The sequence below is a fragment of the Plectropomus leopardus genome, chromosome 11, assembly GCF_026936395.1.
Source record: "Plectropomus leopardus strain MGB_pleo_1.0 chromosome 11, ASM2693639v1, whole genome shotgun sequence".
Lineage (NCBI taxonomy): Eukaryota > Metazoa > Chordata > Actinopteri > Perciformes > Serranidae > Plectropomus > Plectropomus leopardus.
Window position 1 is genome coordinate 35,807,742 of NC_142186.1, and position 21,229 is coordinate 35,828,970.

The 21,229-nt window shown below is 40.0% G+C and overlaps 2 protein-coding genes across 4 annotated transcripts; both read right to left on the reverse strand.

The window, feature by feature from the left end:
* Nucleotides 1-323: 323 nt before the first annotated feature.
* Nucleotides 324-19,310, reverse strand: LOC121945690 (gamma-aminobutyric acid type B receptor subunit 2-like). Of its 3 annotated transcripts, none has more exons than XM_088084725.1 (20): nucleotides 19,200-19,310; nucleotides 15,784-16,107; nucleotides 14,446-14,583; nucleotides 13,026-13,196; nucleotides 12,806-12,907; nucleotides 11,943-12,008; nucleotides 10,459-10,647; nucleotides 9,018-9,260; nucleotides 8,869-8,929; nucleotides 8,246-8,326; nucleotides 8,005-8,155; nucleotides 7,307-7,439; nucleotides 6,660-6,761; nucleotides 6,439-6,567; nucleotides 5,830-5,940; nucleotides 5,417-5,644; nucleotides 4,266-4,409; nucleotides 4,083-4,182; nucleotides 2,550-2,658; nucleotides 324-1,675 (listed from the first exon to the last, which is right to left on the reverse strand). In XM_088084725.1, exons 2-20 carry the CDS (start codon nucleotides 16,021-16,023, stop codon nucleotides 1,531-1,533), a joined length of 2,643 nt encoding a protein of 880 aa, XP_087940851.1. In that variant the 5' UTR covers nucleotides 16,024-16,107; nucleotides 19,200-19,310; the 3' UTR covers nucleotides 324-1,530. The 3 variants fall into 3 exon arrangements, with proteins under 3 accessions (XP_087940851.1, XP_087940850.1, XP_087940852.1); XM_088084724.1 differs by having other exon boundaries at nucleotides 4,023-4,182; XM_088084726.1 differs by lacking the exons at nucleotides 14,446-14,583; nucleotides 15,784-16,107; nucleotides 19,200-19,310 and adding an exon at nucleotides 14,123-14,209 and having other exon boundaries at nucleotides 4,023-4,182.
* Nucleotides 17,272-21,229, reverse strand: rpp25l (ribonuclease P/MRP 25 subunit-like). Its single transcript, XM_042490416.2, has 2 exons — nucleotides 21,078-21,229; nucleotides 17,272-19,458 (listed from the first exon to the last, which is right to left on the reverse strand). Exon 2 carries the CDS (start codon nucleotides 19,456-19,458, stop codon nucleotides 18,784-18,786), a length of 675 nt encoding a protein of 224 aa, XP_042346350.1. The 5' UTR covers nucleotides 21,078-21,229; the 3' UTR covers nucleotides 17,272-18,783.

Genomic DNA, 21,229 nt, shown 5'->3' on the forward strand with positions numbered 1-21,229 from the left:
ATGTCTTAAAATCCGAGAAACGTCCTACAATCCTAGAAACAATCTTCTACCTGAGAAACTTCCTAAAATCCAAGAAATGTCCCAAAATTCTACAATTATATTCTAATTTTAATTTGTTTACGTGATGTCATACTTTTGGTCACTAAACTAACAAACAACAATAATAAAAAACAAAACAATTCTTAACAATAAGCGATACTTACGGGTGGTTGTTGCTCAGATCGGTTCGTCCAATAATCAGACGGCTGGCGGTTCGATCCCGAATCCCGCAGACTGCATGTCGAAGTATCCTTTGGCACGAAACTGAACCCAAATTGCTCGGGATGGCTGTTGTGCGTGAATGTTTACATACTGAGGTGATGGCACCTTGTTCGGTAGCCGCGGCAACCAACGTGTGAATGTGACGCGTGGTGTGAAAGTGCTTTGAGCGGGTGAACGACTGGAAAAAGCGCTACACAGGTTCAAGTCCTCGTCTTATGTTGTAATAGATTTTATCTGATAGAAGCAGCTTTTTTTAGATAAATCTAGATTTTCCGAAATAAGGGCAGCTTTAGGTATTACTGGTTGAAAATTTGTGTTATGATGCATTTATCATTTGTGGCCATGTGTGTTATTGTTTAATCTCAAATGCAAATTGTGATGTGATACAGCGTGCCTCCAAAATGTCAATCAAATCGTCAAAACATGTAAATCTTTGAAAACTGTTTATTTAATGTGTTCATTTTTTCTCTTTTAAATGAATTATTATTTTATTGTTACAATGATTATGATTATTGTTATTATTGTTTATTATTGCTTGTATATTTGATTAATTTTTTATTTTTATTTTTTTCAGTTTTTAGGTAATTTTCTCGAACTTTTTACTATTTTCTTGCCAACTTTGGGGTTATTTCTTCTTTACTTGCTCATTGCTTCCTTCCTTGTTTTGAAAGTCAAACCAAAGTTGGCAAAATGAACTGACATCTGTCTTTTTCTTTACACCAAAATAAATAAATGAATAAAAAGACTTTTCTTCACTTCCATGACATGATGAGGTACCTGAAGAGGTTTGCTGTAAAATAAGATCCAAAGTCAGAAACATTCCAGTTTTTCACGTGTTTGTTCACAGAGTTAAACTACAACCTGAAGCAGCTCAAAGCTCATGTTTACGTGGATTTCATCATCTAAAAATAACCCGTCGCTGAAACCTGTTTCATCTGACGATCATATCTCTGATCTCTGACCTCTGACCTCTGGATTTGTTGCTCAAACAGGAATCATTTTAGGATATAAAACGTTTTAATGGTAGAAAATGTTTTTCTATTTTTTTTACAAATCAAGTCATTGACAGATAACAGTTTAACAGTGTCGATTAAAGAAAGCTTCTCTCTGTTTCTGTGGGTGTGAATGTCTTATTTTGTTTGTATATGGTCCCATATATATTCCCATTAATAAAAAAAATCAAAATGAAATACAAGACCAGAATCCTGAGCCGTCAGTCGCAGGTGAGGGCCACAGCTGCCGTCTGATTGGTGCAGCAGTTGTGTGGCGTCATCTGAACGGGAAGTTGTCATCGGGATAAACGAAGAGGTCCTGGCTGCCGAACAGACTGGAGCTGCTGGCGCTGACGCCACCGATGGCGGGCAGGTAGGAATGATGGAGGATCGGCAGCTGCACGGACAGACGGCGCCGCACGCTGAGAGAAACCGCAGAAAGAAAATCAGACTACAGATGAAAAAACGACGATAATTATAATAACAACGACACTGGTATATATTTGGAACTCATGTCAAATCGTGAAATTTTGTTGTGCATAATGACTTTAACCCTTACAGACTGTTTGGTGCATTTTACACAATTTTCATTCTTCATTTTTTGGTGACTTCATGCATGTGTCCTAAATGTAGTCCAGATTGTGTATTTGAGTGTAATCAGTGAATTTGCAGCTCAGCTCCTACAATAAGTCTAAAATACACTGTGGAAACTAAATAGTTACATTCAGACTGTTCAGGTCCAAAAATGCTCCATTGAAACCCATTCAAACTGACATTTTTGATCCCACAGCCATCAGAGCAGAAAAACAGGACTTGTATTATTTCTGGGTGTCATTCTGGGCTTTTGACTCTGAATTTGTCATTTTGACTATTTTCCACCTGATGAGGTCATTTTGACCATATTTGGCATCTGGAGGAAATAAATGCTATTTCCACTAGGTGACCTGTCACAGTCAGTGTAGCTGCTGATCACTGACATATAAGTAATCATCTACTTAAGCATGTAGTATATTGAAATGAATTCTCTTTTTTCCATCTAAAAGACAAAGAACCTGTCATTTAAAGGGTTAAAATTCAAAAACATTAAGTTTGATTTTGAAAATCACATTTTGTGTGCAGAGCGATAAGAGTGTGTGTGATATTAAAGCAGACTCAAAGAGTGAATTTTTATAATATCATTCATGAAAAACTTTCCAGGCAATTTCCACATAATAGTCTGAAATTAGTACTTTCACTGCAGTAAAGTATCTGATTACTTCCTCCACTTCTGGCTGATGGAGTAAAAATGTTCCTCACTGTTCAGGAGAGTTGATGCCGTCTGGACTTGAAGGTTTCGTCTCCGAGTTCCTGACCTCAGGACAGACCTGAGCTGCATGAGTCCACGTCACAGATCTGACGTCACCTCCTGAGAGGAAACACAGCAGCGCGAGGAAAACGTTTGTTGTGATTATTGAGTGAAGTTCTTGACGGGAAAAATAAAACCCCAAAAAAACAACAACCCCCAGAAAGAAGTATGATGAAAAGATGAACGATTGCAAAAACAAAACAATAAAAATCATACTCATCTTACCCAGATAATAATAGTAGTAGGACTATCACCTATAAATGCACCACGTGTACAAATATACTGTATATGAGTACACACGCCTACACATCCGTGTAACGCAGAAACAGACCTGATACACGTGTGCACGTGTCACCCCAAACAAACAACAAACAAAGAAACAATTTATTACAGTGAAACACAGAATAAAGACCAACCCGATTCACTTACGACTTTCTGAGTATTAAATAGGTGTCTGTAGTTTTATTAACCCTCTGTGGCCTGTACATGAACCCTGCTGTTTGCATTTTATGTCTTTGCTGTTTTATTGCTCCCTTGTCTTTATCTGTAGTTTCTCTTTGTAACCTAGTTAAAAACAGAGCTATATAATATTATCATTTTATTATTATGTTCTTACAGGGACACTGGAGAACAGTTTGTTAACCCTTTGAGACCAGAGCAAATTGGCTTGATTTCTTTCCACAACATGGGAGGAAGGCCATGAGTGAAACGAAATGACATGATAATTATATAATTATCAAGAAATGAGTCAAAAATACACAAAAATGACCTGAAAAAAAGACCTGGCATAAGTGCTTGAAATTATAAGAATTTGTAACATAATTTTTAATACGTAATTATGATAAGGTTTGATGACATTTTTTCGTAAATCTACAAATATCTTGCAATTTGTAAAACATTTCTTGCCAAGCTGCTCATTGACTTTTTTCCTTGTGTTTTTGAAAGAAATCACACCAGTTCGCTCCTGGTTTAAACATTTTGAAACATTTGTGAAAGCAGCACAAGAAAAGTGATGTCGCTCCAGGTTTCAAAGGGTTAAACGTGCAGGGCTGAACCTTTGCCTCCCTCCTCTGGCAGTGACAATGATTACACACGGTCCAGATGAGCACTTACAGCAGGACGCCACGGTGGTATAAATGAGCGCTAATTTATCCAATCACCGTGAATTTGAGCAACTTTGCAATTGTGTCAGATCGCTGCAGCTTTTGTGAGATGTGATGCACCTGTGGTGCTCAGTGTCGGTGGAGAAGAGGTCGAGGTGGTTAACTGACAAATACGTGTGCGTTTTGAGTGGCGACTTCCTGAATTTAAACGTGTGTTGTAGCTGGTGAAGCAGCTGAGGCCAAAACTGTGTTTTTATTTTTGAAACAAGTTTCGTTTTTCTTTTAATGTAAAAAAGCGTCTTGTTGCTGCATCTCTTTTACCTGTGTGGGACTGTGGTGATCTTTTGTACATGCACGCCTCTGTGCGTCTTTTTTGTTTACCGTTGATTTGTCCTCCGGTCGTGTGGTGAAGCTTCAGCTCGGGATCAGCTTCCTCCGATTCAAAGAGCTGCATGGTGATGGTTTCTATTTCTACATCGAGCTGCAAAGAAACACAACCAACAGAAGATTTACTTCTCTCAGAGCCTGACGGAGTAGAGTCAGGTCATGTTTCTGTGCGCTCACCTGCGCAGTTTGACTCCTCAGCTGCTGGTTTAATCTGCTCAGCTTCATCTTCTCCTCCTCCTCCTCCTCCTCTCCCTCTGCAGCTTCAGCCTGCAGCTCTGACGGCTGCTGCAGCTCGCTGCTGCTCCAACACACCAAGAACAACTGCAAGAAATAAAACCACATGTCTGAGGATTCGCCAAGAGAGAGGAGACCGTTAACCAACAAAACCCAAACTACGACCCGCGGGCCAAATCTGGCCCCTGACGGGGTGCTGGCTGGACCCCCAAACATTTTAATGAAGTGATTCATACTGGAAACCGTTTATGCACTTTTCCATATACATAGGGTGCCAGAGTGCATATAACAGCACCATAATACAGTATCCTAAAACTCCAAGAAGCATCCTTTAATCCTAGAAAATGTCCTAAATTCTGAGAAACGTCCTTAAATAGTACAAATGTATGTACATATGTCCTGAGATCCTAGAAATGTCCTCAAATCCAAAAATGTCCTTCAATCTTAAAAATGTCCGAAAATCCTAGAAACATCCTAAAATTCTGGAAATGTCAAGTGTACAGCCAGCTGTCCGAAAATATTTCAGTGAGACGGACAGACAGAGCAGAGCAGCGCGGATCTCCAAAAGAGCAGCTGACAGTGCAGATCTCAATCCCTGAATTACATATTATCATTAAAATGATGTCACAGCAGAGGACAATTATAAGGACTACCACGCAAAACAGAGGATATAGTGCAGAATAAATAAGGAAATGGATGGGGTCTCAATAAGTTTTCAGTTATTTACAAATCCTAAAAAACATTCTCAAATCTGAGAAATGTCCTAAATTCCTAAAAGTATCCTTGAATCCTACACACATGTCCTAAATGTCCTAAAATCTGAAGAAACCACGCAAAATCCAAGAAATGTCCTCATATCTGAGAAACATCCTCAAATCCTACAAATGTCTGAAATTCCTAGTAACATAATAACAAAGTCTTAAAATTGGAAAAAAGGTCCTAAAATGCTGGAAACGCGTGGGGACGCTGCCACTGGCCCTGACCTGCTGCCATTTTGGAAAAGTGTCCCCAAAGCAAATCACGTCAAGTCTCCCTGCTTTAAGTCGACGGCTTTATGTCAACATACATCTTGAACTTTCGGGCGTCTCACTGACCTTCGGCCCGAACAGCCAGCTCAGGGTGAGGACGTTACAGCAGAGGATGAGGACGCTGGTCACACAGAAGTGAACAGGAGGATTGTGGGAGGTCAGCAGCGACGCTGACGCTCCTGACACGCTGAAGGCCGTCACAGTAAACACACTCAGAGTCAGCTGTTTACTGCGGAGAGCGGGACGATCCTCCTGCGCATACCTGATGCTCCAGGCCACGAAACATCCAAGACCCTGAAGGACAAACATCTGATCTGCATCCACACGTCCATCCAGAGACACTTCCTAAACTTCTCCACATTTTTGAGCAAAATGCAATCAAATTTGGATTTTTTTTAAAATTATATTGATATTTGAAAATCTGAACATAACAAATGACAGAGGGATTTCAGATCAAAGTGTCTGTCGTGTGCGCAGACCAGCAGAGGGGCTTTGTATCCGTAGACCGCGGTGAGCCACAGCTCCGCGCTGGTGCTGCTGCAGCGCTCAGAGTACAGACGGACGAGAACGTCCTCATCAGCAGAGACACGCTGAAACAAACAGAAGCACTGATTCATTCACCTGATAAATGCATTTATTTAAATGATAATAGTAATAACTTTATTTATATAGCACCTTTAAAAACAGAGTTCACAAAGTGCTTTGACGAAGATAAACGAAAATACAAACTAAAATAGACGAGTTAGGACGTATGAAAACAGACATTACAACAGACCACATCAATAAGCAAGTCTAAAAATGGGTTTTAAGAAGTGAATTAATAGTAGTCACGGATTATTTGTTTCTGAAAATTATCATAAACATCAACAAAGACGCCTTTGGGAGTTTTTGTACAACAGCACATTTTTCCTATTATATTTGTTTGTTATGTTTTATTGAGTTTTTTATTGTTTGAGTGAATGTGAGCAGCTGAAAAACTTGAATTTCCTCCAGGATAAAGAAATAAAGAGAAAAAATAAGAAAGTAATAAAGTAAGTAAAGCACAGTATCTGTCCCTCTGTCGCTCCGTCTGATCCTGCGGTGGTTACCTGTACGCTGTGCTGCTGCTCCACCCGTCTGAGGGGGTCCAGGATCTGCCAGGTGATCAAAACAAACGCATCCAGCAGAAACATCCAGAACACCAGGCAGCCCGACCGCTGCAGACGAGCGTGCTGCTGCTGCAGAGCAGAGGAGGCCACAGTCAGTTTACTGCGAGAGAAGAGATTCACAGAAACACGCAGTCACGTCCGACTCTGGTGGCGCGTTTTACCGTCTGTTTGATGCCGCTGCACAGGGAATAAACACTCCATGATTTAGTGAACAGCACAGTGATGACTACAGTGTGACCCACAGAGAGAGTCCACAGACGAACCTGCAGGACACAAACAAACAAACAAACAAACAAACAAACAAACAAACAAACAAACAGACAAACAAACAAACAAACAAACAGACAAACAAACAGACAAACAAACAAACAAACAGACAGACAAACAAACAAACAGACAAACAAACAAACAAACAGACAGAACAGAACAGTGATGGTGAAATCACCAAACCTGTGCAAACAGCCTCAATTTAAGTGAAAGCAACTTCAGAGAAGATGATCCAAAAATAAGCAAGAAATTAGTAAAAAAGTACACGTAGATTACCTGAAAAACAGCAATAAATAATTAAAAATAAGAAAGGAAAGTAAAACAAACAAACAATCAAACAAACAAGGAAATAACAGAAAAATTCTTAAAAATTAAAGTAATTTTGAAAAATAATTTCAAATATACTATGGTTATTATAAAACTCTCTATCCATCCATCCATCCATCCATCCATCCATCCATCCACACACACACACACACACACACACATATATATAGATATAGATATAGATATGATTTAAAATGCAGCTGTCTGAACTCACAGAGCAGAGGATCTCAAGTGTTTCTTCAGACAGTAATTCTCCGTCCAGACCGGAGACGAGGACAGAGGAGGAGGACAGCAGGACGCCCAGCAGCAGCAGCTCGTCCTGGGATCCGCCGCTCGACCTCAGCAGCCTGCAGACACGAAACATCTGATTTTTCACATAAAATTACAAAATAGGAAAAAAATAAAACTGTCAGCTCCACCATTAGGTACGTTTTTACATACAAGGAAATTACCTTTGTTTTTATTTATTTTTTTTATATATTATGCATTTTATTTGATCTAATATTTGATATGTTATTGTCATTATTTTAATGTCCATATGTTAATGTATCATAATTATGTTTTTAATTACCCTTTTTAGCAGGTACTTTTGTCTGTCTATCTTCTCATGCACAAAAAAAGAAATGTTTATTTGTAATTACACTGTAAATTAAGCATCTGTCTATAAAACAAATCTTTACCAAAAAAAATAAAATGCATTTTTAATTTGGTACATAATGGCCATAATACGTTTATAGTAGGAGAAAGGAAAAAACAAGAATCATAAATGTAAAATATGAATATACAACAAAAATAGGAAAATATATTCCAAATGAATGTGAAATATACTTGTTTTTAAGATGAAAATAATGTCAGTGTTAAAAAGAAGAGGATGAAATGAGTAAATATCGGGCAGATCTGCAGGAGCTGTACCGGTGTTTACGGCTGGTGACGGTGAGGAAGAGGACGCTCAGAGCGATGAAGATGGTCGCCGCTGCAGCCGACGACACGAGGACGTACAGCAGGAGGCCGACCCGCTGCCGCTGCACCAGGACCAGGGTCCGGTCTCTGGCTGGTCCGGGACCTGCAGAACATTAAACATCCATCCAAACGTCACCTCAGCTGGTCAAATGTTCCGCTGTTATTATGGTCTGTCGTTCAGGTAGCGTCTCACCTGTAAACTTCAGCAGGTGGTTCATCAGCCGGAGCTGCTGGGTGGATGAGCTGAAGTCTCCCACCAACACGCCGCCGCTGCCTGAAGACGCACGCACAGACACACACACACGCACGCACAGACACACACACACACGCACAGACAGACGCATGCACGCACACAGACACAGACAAAAAAAACAGAGAATGGGGCGCAGGATTAAATAAGTTTTTACTTCTTCCTACTGCTTTTCAAACATGTTTAAATGATGATGGATTCATCTTACTTAGCCAATTTATATTTATTTATTTATATAAAAATATATATTTTTCCTTCTTGCAACTATCGATTAAAGGCAATAAAATAAAAAAAAATCTTTAAAAATAAATGAAACTGTTTATATCCTGTCTGTGATGAACACCTGTATTCATCCTGTCTGATGAAAAAAAGACTGTATTCCATATCGTGCAGCCCTATATACAAATAAAGTTTATTATTATCAGTATTATATTATTATGTTTATCTCATTATTTGAAACTTTGCCCACGTTTAATATGAATATCTGACGCTGTAACATTATATATATTAGCATAAAAAGTACAATTTAAACATTAATATTTTCAGCAGAGCATCATGGGACTCACCCTGAAACTGGATCAACTCGATGGCCGTCATCCTCTCCCCGTTTCGAAAGAAAACTGGGCCCTGAAAAACACAAAAAATATAAAGATATCGTACATATATCTGCAAAAACACACGTATAAATACCTCGTGGTGTTTCTGGCGTGCTCACTGTGACGCCGTCAAACCGCGTCTGCTTCACGGCCTCCAGCAGCATCCTCTGAACCTCCTCCTCGCTGACGCTCACGTTTCTCTGGCTGCTGTACTTCTCTCTGTGTTTCACCGCCTCCATCACCTGACTGAGAGCTCTGCCGGCGACCCAGACAGCGTCGTAGGCGAAGGCGTGGAGGGGACTGACCTTTGACCCCTCCTGGACCAGCTGTCTGAGGTAGGAGTCCAGGTAGTCCTGAGGAGTCTGCAGAGAGACCGCAGGAGATTTAGTGGCGTCCAGCAGCTTGCCGAAACTTTTCCGGGTTAGAATTCCTTCAGTGTTCAATGTTCAGACGTTTTCATCAGAATTATTATTATAAGGTACAAAGGTCTCTCCTCAAAAACAAACCAACCAGCTGATTTAACCGTTTGAAACCTTTTTTTTTTTTTTCCAAAAACACGATAAGAAGGCAACCAGAGACTTCAGAAGAAATGACCCCAAAATTTACAAGAAATTAAGTAAAAAGTTAAAAGTCAATTTAATTTAAAAGTACAAGAAAAAATACATGAAAATTAGTTAAAAAAAAAAAAAAAAGTAAAACACAGACAAACAAAAAAATAAGAAAATTACCTGGAAAAAGTGTTTAAAAATAGTAATGATTCTGGAACATAAATAACATAATATTAATATAAAATAATTGATATAATTATACTTTTTTGGACATTTTCCCTGGCGTTTTAAAAAAATAATTGTATGGATCGATATTTTTTCTGCAGTTTGCTGTTCGTTGTCTCTTTTTCACAGTTCAAAGGCTTAAATACCTGTGAAGGTTTTTGAACGCAGCACAACAAAAGTAATACTGGTGCAGGTTTTAAAGTGTTTAACCAGTTAAAACAGCGCTGTTAGTGTGAACGCTGCACGTGTGTGTGAGTCACGTGCTGCTCATGTAGGCAGTGTGGCCTGGGCGTAATGAAAACACAGAAAACATACCTATAATATTATTATATAAATCCTACACACTTTAAAGTACTTGAATACATCCTCCACCTTCGGTTGAAGTATTACATTTTCTCTGCTCTGCTGATTCGGGGACTCGTACCGCCGGTACGGGGTGGTGATCCTGAGACTTTGCTGGAGGTTTAGCATGGCATGATTATTCTACATGAATATTTATTTATTTTAACGTGTATCACTGAGTATTTTATGTATTTTGTGTCTTTTATGTATTTTATGCTGAAACTAAAGGCAAATTTCCACATTTGTGGACAATAAAGTCCTCATAAATTCGTAATTGAGCAGCTTTCCTCTTTTTGTTCGTTTATTCTTTTGTTCTGATGAGAGCTGCATTCGTTTTTGAAATATCTCACTGTCACCCGGCTCCACGCAGTTAATTTCAAACATATTCTGATGGTAACAAACACACAGACTGACTGTCAGTGGGGATGTGTGAGTGTTTTCTGACCCGTCCGGAGACTCCCGGCGTGGTCGTGCTGCTGATCTGTCTCATCTGCAGCCTGATGGATCCGTCTGCAGCCGTCAGCAGACTGTTGGCCGCACAGCCTGAAGCCTTCCAGCCGAGCCTCCATCCGGCTGTTCCTCCGTCAACAACAATCCACTGATACCGAGCTCCGAACATGTTCAGCCTGTAGGCCTGAAACGGAGCGAGACGTCAGATACCGGTTTGGAGAGATACCATTTTTATTGTCAAGAATCATGAGTCTCGTTTGCTCCATAATCTCCACGAAAAATTTAAAGTAAAGATGACAAAGGCGACTTCGGTTTAAACTCCTGTTATCAGCTGTATGTGGTTGGTGGTGGAAAAAGTATTTAGATGCTATATAACTCCAGGAGAGCTTGGGAGGCATGGACGTTTTGTTAAAATATGGCACTTCTCAGAAAGTTTCTCTGTTGTCATTGCATAAAACAACAAAGAAATCTGACTTGCCAACAACGTCCCCCAAAATTGCCATGCTTTTGAAAAAATGTCCAAACTTTCTTAGGAGTGCCATATTTTTAAACAAAAAACAAAAATGTTTTTGGAATACGGGGACATTCTTCAAGAGTGAGGACAATTACAGAAAGTAGGGACACTTTATTGAGAAATATATTTTTGAAAAATGATGACGTTTTGTGACTTTTTCTGAAAGTTCGGAAGGCTGGGACATTTCATAAAACTTGACACTTCTGAAAAACTTGGACTGTTTTTTAGAAAAGGATTAATTTTTGAAAACAATTTTTTAAAGCAGGACAATACTGGGGGAAATTTCATGGAAATTGGGAATGTTTTGGAATGCCGGACATTTTTAGAGACTGAGGATACCTGCAGAAAGTGATGACATTTTTGCACCTTTTAGAAAAGTTTGGGAGGTGAGGATATTTTGAGGAATTACAAAAGTTTGGACATTTGTTCATAAGATGATTTATTTTTTAATATATTTTTTAAAAAGGGCAATGTTGGGGGACATTTCAGGGAAATTGGGAATGTTTTGGAATGTGGGGAAATTTTTAGAAACTGAGGACGGCTGCAGAAAGTAGAGCTTTTTTATATATACAATATATTTTTTAAAAGTGATGAAAGTTTTGGACCTTTTAGGAAAGTTTGGAATGATATTTTGTAGAATTTGGACACTTATGAAACATTTATTCAAAAAAAGATAATTTTTTAATAAATTATTATCAGAAGCTAACAACATTTTTTGACATTTCTGGGATATAAGGAACATGAGAACATTAGTGTAGTGGAAAACTATTTCTTTGTGGAGCTTCTCTTTGTGCACGAGGCTCAAACTAAAACAGAGAGATGACACAGAGCAGGAAAAAACATGGTCTAAAATATCAGTATATGTGCAGCATTTAGATTTCCCTTCATTAGATCTAATGAAACCCAAAGCGGAATAAACAGACCACGTGGGTGTCCACATACTTTAGGCCACGTGCTGTACTTACACAGCAGAAAACCTCGGAGGCTGAATCCTCTTCAAACTGCGCGATGATGATCCGAGCGTCGCTTTCCTGCAAAGCACAGAGGCAGCAGTGAACCGGGTCATTATCACATGAACTCTGAACTCAGCTTTGGATCAAAGAGGTCAAACACAAACAGACGAACATTTTACTGCCCGTCACAGGTGTCTTAACCCTTTAACACCTGGATCGACTTTCAGTTTTCTTTTGCTGCACTGAGACGCATTTCAATAGCATCTGAACCTCTGAAGCCCGAGGAAATAGGTTTATGATTGCTGTCAAAAACAGATAAAGAAACAAAAAAAGAAACAAAATGAACTTCTTGTCAAGAAATGGCCCGAAAAACTGCAAAAAATGCAAAAAATGCAAAAAAAAAAAAAAAAAAATTAGCAGGGGCACATTCTCTGTTTGTTGTTGGTCTGTTTTGTGTTACATGTTTTAATCTTCTGTGCAAAGCGTCTCTGGGTATCATGAAAGGCGCCATATGAATTATTATATTAGCGTATTATTAAAATATTACATATTCAATATTTAAAATGTCCAGAAAACTTTATTCAAATTTCTCTTACTTCTAGAAATATGACATTAAAAAGTCAGCAGTTTCTTGAGGTCGTATTTTTTTTCTTCGTTTTTTTTGTTTTGGTTACTTTTGTGTGTGCATATTTTCAAGTAATTTTCTTGCATTTTTTTTTTTTTTTACACATTTCTTGCTGTTTTTGGGTCATTTCCCGTTATGTTGCTGTCATTCTCTTTCTGTGTTTTTCAAAGAAATGAAGCCACTTTTCTATAGTTTCAGAGGGTTAAATATTTGGCTGTTGTGTCCTGGCAGAGTTTGTATAAATCTGTACCTTCAGCCTCTTTAAGCTGCTGCAGACGTCTTCAGAGAGACTCTCTGCAGAAACGAGCTGAACATCAGCCCTCAGCAGCTGCCTCATCAGATCCTTCTTCATCTGCACAAACAGAAAATCACATGATGGCGCCACCAAAAACAAAGAAGGCGCCGGATCAGGACCGGCCGACGTCATCATCATCATCATCATCATCATCATCATCAGTGTTATGACCCACCTCTGAGAGTCGGGGTCCTTTCTGTGTGACGACTCCGACCCTGGTCCACTTGTAGCGCTGCAGCAGCTTCACCGCGGCCTGGTTCAGAGCTCGGTCTGACGGCGCCGTGCTGAACAGGTTCCCGTACCACTTCCTGTTGGACAGGCTGGGGGACGAGGCCGCAAAAGACACCTGAGACATGAGAGGACACACAGCAGCTGAAAGTTACCTGTCTTAATGTTGATGCGGTCCACAGGGTTCATACGCATTTTTAACAATTCATTTAAGGAAAATATTAAAGACCATTTAATCTCTGAAACGACCATCGGTTCTTTTTCATTACTACATAATAGCTTTTTTTAAAAAATATATATGACTTCAAAAATAATGAATTCAGAAAAGGATAAAAACTGCATATTTCAAGATAACTGTTCTTTAATTGAGAGGGGGGGGGGGCGGTGTAAAAATCGGGAGGCATGTCAAATATGTTTTAAGCACAGGGAGTTTTTTTTATCTTGGCTTTGGGGAAGGAAATTTCGGCTAATTTTAAATGTCTATGTTGCTGCCAATTTTTTAAAGCGATGACTTTGGAGGCACGGGATTTAATTCAATTTTTTTTTTTTTTTAATTTTCAAAGGAAAAATGTTTTCCTTTAGTTTTTGGCATTTAAAAAGAAATCATAATTTTTAAATACACAAAAAATGCATTTTGTTTTATCGCGTTTTTTTTTTTTTTTTTTTTTAGAAATAATTTCTTTAAAATTCACCAAAATTACACTATTTTACAGAGCCAGGAACTCTAAAAAATTACATTTCGAGCGGTTCTCGAACACATCATGTGTTACTGCAAAACAAAATTCAAAGTTATTGACTGTACAAACAGTGGGTCCAGTCAGATGTGTGAGGCTCCAATTATCATTAAAGTGTTGATTATTTGCGAAGATTATTTTGCTGTAACTATCATAAACATTTGTTTGGCAGAGAGTTTAAATCCAAAATCCAAAATCCAAAATCCAATGGAAAAATCCCATCGGCTTTTTGTTGAAGGAACCCCTGTGGTGTTAACTTTCTGGTCCAACTACAAAAAAACAGCATCACTTCAGCGCTCAGTGTGTGCACCTGCAGCAGGTTGAGCGCTGTGTGTCAGTGTGTGCACCTGCAGCAGGTTGAGCGCTGTGTGTCAGTGTGTGTGTACCTGCAGCAGGTTGAGCGCCAGGTGTCAGTGTGCACCTGCAGCAGGTTGAGCTGTGTGTACCTGCAGCAGGTTGAGCGCTGTGTCAGTGTGTGCACCTGCAGCAGGTTGAGCGCTGTGTGTCAGTGTGTGTACCTGCAGCAGGTTGAGCGCTGTGTGTCAGTGTGTGTGTACCTGCAGCAGGTTGAGCGCTGTGTGTCAGTGTGTGTGTACCTGCAGCAGGTTGAGCGCTGTGTGTCAGTGTGTGTACCTGCAGCAGGTTGAGCGCTGGCAGAGAGCGAGCGATGAGCGTCGTCACAGATGGACACACCCCTCCAAACACCAGCAGGTACTTTGGCCCCGCCCACATGGCGTCAAACAGAGCTTTGAGTGATTCAGCGGGATCGCACTGCGAGACGAAATAAACACATGAAACACTGAAAACATTTAAAAGCAAACTCAAGACCTGACATTTTTCTAGTTTGGCTTTTAATTAAACTTTATTTATCTATGGACTATTTATTTATATACTTTAGTCTGTTTTACTACTTTATAATTTTTTAAATATTTCTTTAGTATTTTACTTTGTACTGTCATCCTTTTATTTACCTCTTATTATGATTTGAGTATTTTATTTATTTTTTATTATTTTCATTTGATTATTACGATTAACATTTTATTTATTAATCTATTTATCAACTTATTTATTTAAATCTTTCTGTTTATAGGTTTTAACCTGCCTCCGGCGTTTCCTCGTTGAGATGATAAAATCCCTAAATTAAAAATACATAAACTGTATTTATTTGTTGTTTGACTTCAACTCAATCAAATTATATTCATATGGCACCTTTTAAACAAATCAAATGCAATTCAAAGTGCTTCACAGTTTGAGTAAAGAAACAAAAAAAAGAACATAGGAAGCAAAACTGGATCTGGATCAGTGTAAACCACAAAATTTTGATAGTAATACGACACATAAAAGCCAGACTAAAAAGACAGATTTTTAGTTTACGTCTAAAAATATCAGTATTTGCAGCTCCTATCAGATCCTCCAGCAGGCTGTTGCAGCGTCTTGGAGCCTCGTGGCTAAAAGCAGAATCGCCAGATGTTTAATTTTACTCTTTGGAGCAGCTAAAAAACAAAAGTCGGAGGATCTGAGCGGCTTTTGTTCATAAACTAAAAGCATCTCTGAGATGTTGACTGAATCAAGGCCATACAGAGCCTTAGAAACTTTTATTTATTTTAAAAATCCATGCGAAAGCAAAGACTTTTGCTCTTTTAAAACTTTTTTCAGGAAACTTTCTTATTTTGTTCTTGCTGATTTTCTTTATTGTTGCACATTGCAGTCTTTTCAGTTTTTCTTTTTTAAAGAAATCAAGCCTAATTGCTCAGGTTTCAAAGGGTTAAACAGCATCCCGACTTTTTAGGATTGGGTTGTATTGTTGCTTTTTTCTGCACAGTTTTACCTCTTTACAACTCCAACTAAGATTCAAATGTATCTAAGAGGAAAAAAAACTTTTCAGTTCAACTGCTCGGAAAATTTTGAAATGTGTAACTTTTGAAAAGAGTCTGAAGCTGACAGCAGTCTGTGCAGGAGTGTGAGACCGACCTGTGAGTCCAGCAGCTGGAGCTGGAGCTCGTAGTTGCCCAGCGGTGGAGGTTGCCTCGTCAGGTCCCGCAGAGCCAGTCGGACGGCCGGGGCCACGGCGGCGGTCAGGTTCTCCCTCCCCGACCCGGAGCCGACGGGCATCATCCACAGCACGGGCAGAGGGTGGCGGATCTGAGCCGGCGCCGGGCCGACCAGCAGCCAGCAGAGCAGCAGCAGCCCCGCCGGTCCACGCCGCTCCATTCTCCGCTCCGACCGCTGCGACTCTTCCTCTCTGATGCTCCTGCAGGGAGACGCTAATCCTCGGTAAGCAGCTGAGGAGGCTGACTGAGGAGATAAAGGGATCAACATGGACGCAAGATGTCACCAGGTTCCTCGGCACACAGCTCAGCGTCTCTGGAGACTCTCAGGAGCTGCTTTTACCACAAAAATGGTTTTTTTTATTTTAAAGGAGACAAAGAGAAGAATCCACTTCCTGCAAAAGAAGATTTAGCATCTGCATATTTAACTCGCTGAAACTGAAAGGAGGGAATCAACAAAATTACGTGATGACAGACGGCAGCTGGAGGACTTAATCTCCATCACACAAATCTAAACCATTTACAGCTCGATTAACGTCTACAGAGGATATCTTAAACGATCTGATCTTAACTGCTGCATCCTGATCATTTACTCAAATGTCAACTTGACTGGTCTCTTGGTCTTTGTTCACCTCCTGCAAGTTTACAATTTCTTCACTTATTTTCTGTTTAAAAGAAAAAAGAAAAATAAACAGCTTTTTTTGACTTGTGGACAGATGAAGTCAGAGACCATGAACGTCCACATAACATGTCACCATCAATGCATCCGACATGAAACGATATTTCAACGGACTGATGATCTATCCGACACTGTCATCACCTAATGAACTTACAGAGGGAACCTGCACACAACTTATATCAGTGATACTCAACTTACGGCCCATGGGCCAAATCTGGCCTCGGACAGGGTGCCGGGGGGTCCGCCAACAATTTTCTAATTCATAATAAAAATAAAGAAATTCACACTGGGAATGGTTTTGTACATTTAGTCTCCATACGGTGTCAGAGTGCATAAAACAGCATCAAAATAGATGCTTGTTGTTTAAAAAAAGTGCCAGTGGAGGACCCCCCCCACACACACACACACACACACACCCCACTGAGGTTCTCGATAAGACACTAATGTCCTAAAATCCTAGAAATGTTCTGAAGTCTGAAAGAGGTCGTGAAATCCTAGAAACATCCTAAAATCTTCGAAATGTCCTAAAACCCTAGAAAAGTCCATAAATCCTAGAAATGTTGTACAATCCAAGAAACATCCCAGAATCCAAGAAATGTCCTGAATTACTAGAAATGAAATCCTTGAAACACGTTTGGACTGGCCCCTGGCCTCCTGTCATTTTGCAAAAGTTGCCCTCAGGCAAAGCCAGTTGAGTATCGCTGACTTAATGAAACTGCAGCGTGACACAAATTAAATTACTTCAATTTACTCTTTAAAAAAAAAAAAAAAAAACTTTATTAAAAAACACTTTCAGAAGTCAAATTTCAGGAACAAACAAAATCAGGTTTTACTTTTGATGCACATTTCAGCAGATGGAAAACCAGGACGAAAAACTCAAAACACCCCAAACGCCGTTACAGCGGACCCAGTACGCTCATTTTCAGGTTCGGACTTGTGTGTAACTGTTTTCATGCTTTAATGGTGAAAAAATACTTTATTTTCCTCAAACTGTCTCATATGGAACACCGGAAACAAAATATATGAGACAGAATATGGAAAAGCATAACAGGTGCTTTTCGACACGAAAAACTGGTGAACTTTGATGAAAAATGCATGAAAGTATTAAACTTAAAAAGCGGCCTGGAGACATTTTTCAGGACGATACCTCTGATCGATCTCGTTCAAGCAAGTTACAAAAAAATTTAACTTTCCATTCTTGTTGAGAATTTTTTCAAACCATATCAGTTTGGGCAGATAATTAATCCAGCAGTCTGCTTTTAATCCTCTTTAGTTGTTTGAGGTCTTCAGGGGTCGACCAGACCAGCTGCCCCTGAGTCTGAATATCAGGTCTCATTATAATCACGGTGCCTCCGGTCTGTTGAGGATCAGATCTCTCTTTTCCTTTTTCGAAAATAAGATTATTTCTCTGCATTATGTTTAGTAAGTTTAGGAGTTTCAGCATTCTGGATTGTTAAAAACTAAAAATCAAACTAAAACTAAATCAAACTCATTTCAGCAAAAGATGCTCGATTTTTTAACGTCTCAAACAACGACAGTCTGCTCATAAACGTAAAAAAACGTTAAAAAATAAAAATAAATGTTAACTAAACTTGACTGATCAGTCGTTTCAGATTGATATTTAAATTAATTATCTGAAACTAAAGAGGGGAGAATCACTCTGATTTGGAAAATGATCGGCTCGAGTTTCCTGATATTCAAGCAAAACTCTCAATTAATTGCAGCAGATTTTAGGTTTTGGACCGAGAAAAAAACCTGCTGAAGTTAATGTTGCGTGCTTTCTTTGGAAAACAGGAAAAAAAAAGCATTAAGCCACTTGGCAAGAAACGATCCGCAAGATGCCAGAAGTTAGTAGACTTGGAAAAAAGGTAAAAAAAAAAAAATTAGCAAAAAATATAATTATTGTAATTATACACTTATTATTATTTTAAGGCACCTTTTTTTGCTCATTTACTTGCTTATTTCTTGTTGTTTTTCATAAAGTTTTTTCTCACAAATTTTCAGGTAATGTTCTTTCACCTTTTTATGCGTTTTGGGGGTAATTTCTTCTCAAGTCTCTCTCACCTTTTCATGTTTTTGAAAGACATTGATTCGGTTTCAAAGGGTTAAATAGCTAAGCTGGCGTCAAAAGCAACCAGGCTTCTTTGATTCACTTGGCCCAGATGTTAAAAAGTGTCCATGTCTTCATGCTCCCTCACAGACTTTTTGTCTCCTTTCTGTCCATGCAGTTTGTCAAAAGTTAAATTAGCTTTGTCCTTTAGGTCTGTCCTCTTTGGACCGTCCAGTCTGACGGCCCGGTGCCCTCCCTCTGCCGCCTCCTCCTCCTCCTCCTCCTCCTCCTGCTCCTCCTGCTCCTTTCTTCCTCTTGTGTCCCGGTCTCTGTCCGCCCTCCTCCCTGTTGGCAGACTGCGTCCACAGGGCGTCGTAGCGGCCCGGCGCCTGGTATCCGGGCTGGCTGCAGTCCAGCGGCTCTCTGGAGAGGAGGATCCAGATGGCGGGCAGGTTTCTGCTGACCGTCAGGCTGTCGAGGCCGGCGGCGGGCTCCAGCGGCTCCCACACCTCCTGCACGGTGCTGAACAGCAGCCTGGTGAGCTGGTGGAGCCCCTTCAGGCGCCGCTTCGTGATCTCAGCGCACGTGATGGCTTTAGCCACGCCCTTACCTGTGGCGGTGAAGACGATCTGTTTGCAGAGCGGTCGGCCCGGCGCTTCCCGCCGCTCCTCCGCAGCCACGCCGCCGTCGTCGGGCGCCTCGTCCTCCGCCGCTCGGGGTTTGGCCTCCATGCGGCTCTGGGCGTAACGCAGCAGGTTGCGGATCTTGCTGCCGTCTTTGACGCGGACCTCCGGCGTATCAGGGGGGAGGCCGGCGAACGGACAGACGGACGGCTGCTCCACCGTCCGGGCTTTAGTGTAGTTCTCCATCTGCAAATGGACAGAGGACAGCGGACGGACAGGGGACAGACAGACAGACAGAGGACAGACAGAGGACAGACAGACAGACAGAGGACAGACGGATGGAGCGGATGTAGAGTACTCTCACAATATTAAAATTATCAAAACACCAAACAGCAACTCAGATTTCCAAAGATGTCAAACCAGTTCACTCAGTGTTCAAAAGTTTAAACACCTGGATTCAGCACAAAGAGAGATGATGATCTAGATTTCAAAGTTGTTGTTTTTTTGTCCAACCAACAATTTAAAAAAAACCCCCCAAAAACCCTGTTGATTAAATAATCGAAAAATTGATGAATTATTGTAGCTGTACTTCACAGCGGAGGTGTAAATCCTGACTGACCTCTTCAGACTACATACAAACCAGACTCCATGCAAAAATTAAACCACTTTAACTTCATGTGACTTTTAATAGAATATTCCAGAAAATTTGGGGTATAAATTATTCAATTCCACATGGAAGTAAGTTGTATTTTTTATATTTAAGGTCCCATCTCTTACATCCAAGGAAAGTTTGATGAAGGGTGCCATTAGTCAGCAAACAGTACGATTTAACAAAAAACAGCGATGCTTGGTGTACTGGATGTATGCCGTATTAAATAATGCTTTGTCATGATTCAACAGCTTATTTAGAAATCTTCTGTTATGAGTTTAGTTTCACCGTTGACGAAGAAATGTTGTAATTTACAGTATTATTGACGAGGATCGGCGCGATAACTTTTCTGAGTGTTACAGGCTATTAGAGGCTCGACAACCGTCAGACAGATAACAGAAGGAGAAAATAATAAAATAATAAACGTTGTTAGCGTGAATTAAAACAACGGACTCCATGTGGTGGATGTCAAATCAGATATTAACCTCTGCAGACTATATACACACCTGGCTCCATACAACTATTACACCATTTTAACTATAGCCACCTTTCTTCTTGATTGGAAATCAGTTAATCCTGCAGAAAATGTTCTTTTTTTAAAAATTCCAGTAAAGTTCAGGGTCCAGATGATTCAGTTCTGCATGGAAATAAGATATTTTTACAGTTAAGTCCCCGTCTCTTACATAAAAGGTAAGCTTAATGAAGGCTGCTATTAGTCAGCAAAATGTACAATCAAACTAAAACCAAACATGCTTAGGATTCTGGGTGTATGCCGAATGAAGTAATGCTTCGTCATGATTCAACAGCTTGTCAGGAAATCTTATGTCACGAGTTTAGTTTCAACATTGACAAGGAAAACTTAAAATCGACAATATTTCACGCGGGGATCGGCGCGGTGCCTTATCCGAAAGTTACAGGCTGTTTGAGGCTCGACAGCCGTCAGACTGATAACTGAAGGAGAAACTAAACGTTGTTAGAATAAATAAATTCATCAGAGTCCATGTTATTCAGTCAGTGTTGAATAAAGTGACAGAAAACTGAACTGACATCGTTATATTAGCTCTGTTAGCATGTGCGGCTAAGCTAGACGCTAATATAGCTTTAGTTTATGTTAAAGGAAATGCGCTGAGTGCAAAAATCCGGAGTCATAATAAAAGTGTAACTTCTCGGTTATAATGCCGACTCAGATATATCAATAACACGTCAATAATCTTACCTCGTGGTAGTTTGTTTGGCTATTAAACTCTCCACATGTCGGTCTTCCTCCGCGGCGACACTTTACGTCACCGTATGACGCAGCTTCTTCTTCTTCTTCTTGTATTTTATTGGCGGGCTACACACTAACGGTGGCGGTGCATGCCGCCATCT

Excerpts from the sequence above, each read along its gene's own strand:
- rpp25l (XM_042490416.2), bottom strand. The coding sequence starts at position 19,458 with ATGGAGAACTACACTAAAGCCCGGACGGTGGAGCAGCCGTCCGTCTGT.
- LOC121945690 (XM_088084724.1), bottom strand. The coding sequence starts at position 16,023 with ATGGAGCGGCGTGGACCGGCGGGGCTGCTGCTGCTCTGCTGGCTGCTG. Across the intron at positions 6,762-7,306 it reads CACTTGAGATCCTCTGCTCT|GTTCGTCTGTGGACTCTCTC; the intron begins GTGAGTTCAGAC and ends TGTGTCCTGCAG. Across the intron at positions 2,659-4,022 it reads ATCACCACAGTCCCACACAG|GAGGTGACGTCAGATCTGTG; the intron begins GTAAAAGAGATG and ends GTTTCCTCTCAG.